The sequence below is a fragment of the Arvicanthis niloticus genome, chromosome 26 (assembly GCF_011762505.2).
Source record: "Arvicanthis niloticus isolate mArvNil1 chromosome 26, mArvNil1.pat.X, whole genome shotgun sequence".
Taxonomy (NCBI): Eukaryota; Metazoa; Chordata; class Mammalia; order Rodentia; family Muridae; genus Arvicanthis; species Arvicanthis niloticus.
The window spans coordinates 5069035-5074288 of record NC_133434.1 but is presented as its reverse complement, the minus strand read 5'-3'; the positions used below and the strand labels follow the sequence as shown (position 1 = coordinate 5074288).

At 43.6% G+C, this 5254-nt stretch overlaps 1 protein-coding gene across 1 annotated transcript; it reads right to left on the bottom strand.

Moving 5' to 3' along the window:
• Positions 1 to 1366: 1366 nt before the first annotated feature.
• On the bottom strand, positions 1367 to 3427 carry LOC143438776 (prostate and testis expressed protein 3-like). Its single transcript, XM_076924466.1, has 3 exons — positions 3379 to 3427; positions 1914 to 2036; positions 1367 to 1491 (listed from the first exon to the last, which is right to left on the bottom strand). The coding sequence occupies exons 1-3, from the start codon at positions 3425 to 3427 to the stop codon at positions 1367 to 1369; spliced, it is 297 nt and encodes a 98-aa protein (XP_076780581.1).
• Between the last annotated feature and the right edge of the window lie 1827 nt (positions 3428 to 5254).

Genomic DNA, 5254 nt, shown 5'->3' with positions numbered 1-5254 from the left:
GGGACGAAGGGATGATTCTTGCACACCTTTACTTCTGAATAGGGCTCTTTTATGCAGTTGTGGGGTGTGTCAGGGTCTGGCAACAGATAACCCTTATTGGCTTGGTCTGAGAGCTTGGAGATACCTCATCTACTGTACTGAACTGAGGTACTGTTCCTCGTGACTGATGATGATAGACCTCTCTGTGGGAGGAGCTGTGGAAGGCTGAAGCTAAGTGAAAGGAACCAGGTCCCAGAAGTGGAGCCAAACACCTGCCATCCAATTAGGGTCTGGGGTTCAAGGCCTGTGCTCCACCAGGGACCCAGCTGCCTCTCACAGCCCACCACCCCACACATTCCTGGTTTCTCTAGAGCTTATCTGTGAGCACAAAGACCTCCCATGTGCATGTGTTCTACCACATGCATATATGTTTGAGGGTTATTATTTCCTAACTGACTTACAGGGATACTTTATACTTAAAACAATTGAACCCTTTGGAGATCTTATTGAAAAAAACAAACGGCTTTTTTGGCTGAGTTGTCTAATATTGGAGCCTGGCAGGTGGTAGGTGTGATGAGTTGAAATTAGAGACTGCTCAATGGGCCGCCGTGTGCTCAAATGTCAGCTGCTCAAGAGTGCTTTAATTACATTAAGCCCCCCCCCCCTTCTTTGCAGATCAGGAACCGCTTCTGACAAGCATTAGCTTTGCAGCGTGTGGGCCAGAAAGAATCTCACCCCCAGATTGTACATATTGGAATAACTGATGTCTAAGTCAGGGGTGCCCCAAGTGTATTGGTAGCAGAGGATCCAGAGAACTGAGAGCTGTCACTAGAGGACTCATCTCAATGCTTTCTAATCCTCCCCAACACTACACACACTGGGCAAAGGAGGAGCCTGTGGGGCGTATCCATTCATATGAGCCTTGGTGTTCTGAGTTCTACTATGGGAAAACTGCATGGCCAAGAAGAAGCCTGACTTCTGTCTCAGGGCCACCATCTTATACTACCCTCTTATTCACCCAAAGGGTAAGGTTACCCACCAAGCCACCATTGAGCTTTTCATTGTCTGAGCTTCTGTATATCTGAGTTTCTTTGCATCTCTGCATTCAGTCCCCCTGTTTCCATGATTACCTTGTGTTGCCAGCTCCCATCCAGAGTGTATAGCTGTATATTTTCAGGCTCTCTAATCTGTGACTTTTTATTTTCAGGACTTTAGAGAAGCTCTGTGCCAAGAAATATGTCCTGTCTCAAGATGGTATGTGGTTATAGCTATCCAAGGTACAGAGAATGCATCCTTGATGTGTAGAGTGGAAAGGCGGGATAAGCAGAGTGTAAAAGAAGAAAAACATCTGGGACCTTCCAGAATGAGGTTGGAGGGGAGGAGTATCTTAGAGTCTGAAGTTACAAAGATCATAGTTGCAACATTTATGAACATAAGTTCGATTGTTGAAATTATATGTCAAATTCCTGCAGAATCTCTGACACACCATGTATGATATCTGGAGAGTGCCATCTACAACAAGAAAGAACCAGACATAAGGCTGTGATCTCAGTCTCCAAGGCAGACTACCCACTGCCTTAACCAGACAGGTTTATGGTTGGCTTCCCAGCTTCTCCTTCCCAAGAACATCCATCCAGAAATTCCTGGAAAGCTATAGGGCGGGCTTGTTAGCCTGTGGCCCCTGACAACTCACATCTATACATCTGCTTCATTCCTTCTCTTGCTAGAAAGTAAGAAAAACAGTGCTTTGGTATCTTCAAAGTAAAAATCCATTTGGCTGTTTTCATCCTGTCTCATTTCTTCTGCCTCTCTCATAGGACTGTACCCTCCATGCTCAGGGTACTATGGCCTGGGTCAGAGATGCAATTCTGCTGCAACCCTTTTCTAAGATGTTGCCCAAGCGTCTCGTGACTGGACCCAACCCTGAAACTTACTTGAGTAGATCCTCAAGCTCATGCATACTTCGTGCTTCTGAGCAAGGCAAACACCAAAGCCTCTTCTGCAGTGGTCTGACTGTGTGCGGAGGTGGCATGTTACACACTTCAGTGATGTTGCTTCTGGAGAGAGCACACAGCTTGGCATGAGGACATGGATTTGGAATTTGGAGAGAGATGGCAGAGCTGGCTGAAGGGACCTTCCAAGGGAGGGAAGGCAGACAAAGAGCTAGCTGATGGTTGAGGGTTTGGGAAGTGACAGTTGAGCCCTTCATCAACTCTTGCCTTTAGTGATGGAAAATGAAAGGCTACTGAGCAAGTAAAAGAATTCTGGGCTCGGTTTTAGCCTTTACATTCTGGATAACTTTCTGTCACTGGTTTGGTGCTCACCGATTTTGCTGAGTCGTCTGACCAGTGAGCTCCACAGATCTGCCTGTCTCTGCTCCCTAGCACTGAGATTTATAAGCACACATCACAACATCTAGGTTTGTTTATGTGAGTTCTGGAGATCAAAATCAGGTCCTCATTCTTGGGCAGCTAACTCTCCAGCCCTTTGTGTAAAGATTTGACCTCTACATAGTTTATTTATCTAGCTTTAAAAAAAATGGTCAATGAGTAATACCTTCTGGAAGTGTGAATAATTGAAATATAGGTTCAAAACAACCTCTTTCCAGAGACTGGTCACTTGGCTTAGCAGCTAAATTTGCTTGTCCTCAAGACCGACTGACCTGAGTTTGAACTTAAGGATGGAAGGAGAGAAATTATTTCTAAAAGTTATTCTCTGGTCACATGTGTGGTATGACATGTACAATGTATACACACACATTCACACAGAGACACACACATTAACAAATCTCTCTATGGTGCTAAGATTACAATGTATTATTTATTGACCATTTTATTGGGGCTACGTTGTTTTGAATTGTATTTGACTTAATATAGTGTAACCTGATCTTAGAAATCTTGAAGAAGGATTTGTCTCCACTTGTCAAATTAGAGTATTTAGGAAAGTGACTAGTTTGGAAAAATTTGATTTCAGGGAGTATAGAATTTCTTCTCCTAAACAGCTTGTAACAAGATCCTTGAATTGGGTAGCAGAATACAATGTCTAGGGCTAAAACACATTTCCAGATTATTGAATGATCAGCTTTCACAGCAACACAGAGTTGTGAAGAGAATGAATAACTTAAGGGAAAATGTTCTAGGCATTTAGATTATGGGATTTGGTGTGGCAGAAAGGGTAACAAAATAAAGGCTATACACCCAGATGTGTTGGAGTGCTAGAAAAGACAAAGATGGAACAGAAGACAGAACGTTTTGAAGGCCATCTCCCTTTCTTCCCTCCTAAATACGGTCAAAGCTCAGAACACATGGACATAGTTCTACACATGGAGATTCATTCCCTCCAGTTCCGTTGATCCCGCCACTGAAGCTCACTCCTCAGGGAGGAGCCTCTGGAACTCACCCACAATGAGACAGAAGGGGGAGAAGAGCAGCAAGAGGTATCTGTTCATTTGGACCCAGATGCCTTGTGTGGAGTAAAGCTAGAAAGGGCTGCAAGCACAGGTCTGACAGCTAGCCCTTCTGCAGGAAAGCCAGCAAAGGCCAGGTCTGATGGGCTCCAGGGACAGGCTTTCTCCTCCAGCAAAAGTTCATGATTATTCATGCCTAAGGGGAGTCAGTCCCACAAGGCTTAGTTTAAGAACTCAAGTTCATTGGCTGTGGTCGCCATAGTCTTGAGATCTGGAGCCTGAAGTTGACCAGACCAGTTTAGGGTAAAAGGACCCTAAAATACAGAGAATATTTTGCCCCAAACTGGCCATGCCTTTGAGCTTGTGACACCCTTGCACTTGCTGGATTCCAGGAGTATGTAGAAGGGTTTAAAGCCAAAATCTCTCTGATTTTGTCAGAGACAGAAACCAGGGGTGGCAGAAAGCAGAGAGTACCTAGATCTTAGTTGTCACTTGCCCTGTAAAGGAGTACTCCTTCCCTGGAAACCATATTGACTATATGACTAAAACTCAGAAGCACCTGGGACACTCAATAGAAACTGGACTGGCCAGCTCACCCTCACCCCATTCCTCCCTCTAGAAAACCTTGTTAACCCCAAGACAGTGAGGCTCGTGGTATCCTCCTCCAGGGCACTGCTCCTGCTGTTCAAGAACTTTGCCTTTTTCCTTTCTGTAATAAAATAACTCTTTGTAAAATTCACTCTGTCTGGTCTGAGAATTTCATTCTTCAAATCTGTAAGTCAAGAACATGGAAGTCGACTTCCGGTCTGGGCCTGAGCACGGAGCAGATCTCCAGCGGCACCTCTGCCCCCAATCTCACAGAACCCAGAAAAAGCCTGGCTCCCAGGTGCTCTAATCCTGACATTATCTTAGGTAAGCAGACAACAACGCTCTCCCCAAACAAGGAGTAACTGGGACCCACTAGGACCCAGGTAGTCACTCCTAGCCTGATCACTGGTTCTAGGGAAAAGTAGTGGTTTTGTTGGAACAGGGAGGATTAGCTAGGATTTATTGCATAGCCATAACCTATTGGTAGAAATATGTATAAATGTTATTAAGATGAAGTTATAATTTCTTAAATGGTACAAAATTTACTTTGATTTCAAATTTAAGGTTTTCATTGTTATCAGCTTCTTATTGATATAAAAGTGAGATTAATATTGTTACTCTCATAGGCATTGTGCCTATATAACACATTTAGGAATACAAGGCTTAGACCCAGTCCTTCTTTAACTTTTTAAACTGATTTGAGATGGTTAGACTGTGAGTTAAGGGTCTATAGCAAATTCGTGGCTCTAAGTTTATTATTAGGGTGTTTTCTATATTTTATTTAGCTGAGAGCCATTAACAAACAATAGTCCAGACTGCCTTACATGTATAGTTGGTTTTCAAAATGTCAGAAGTCCACAGAATTGACGTTACAAACATTTCTGTATTAATGTCCACTTTGATTAGAGACCTGTCTGCTCCTGACAGCTTCCTGTCTTAGATTCTAAGAAGAAATTGTGCATCTTTGGAGTTGCTCCAGTTGTGGTGAGACAGCCACTAGGCAAGAATTGCCTCTTTTCATCTTCGGACAAATTACTGTCCAGAAAAGGACACACTTGTGGAATAGTCAACTGATTATATCTGCCAATACAGAGTAATCAGCCCTTAATAATTCTGCATCACTAGGTCTGTCAGATGATTCTGGGCCAGAAGGCTGAAGATCGAATGCTCCAACGTTTTGTAGTATAGGGACTGTCCAGGTGCTCATCGGTCTCTATAATTTGGCTAAGTTTTAGAAGCTATGCTTTGTGCTTCCCATAATTTCAGTTAACTCAGTCATTC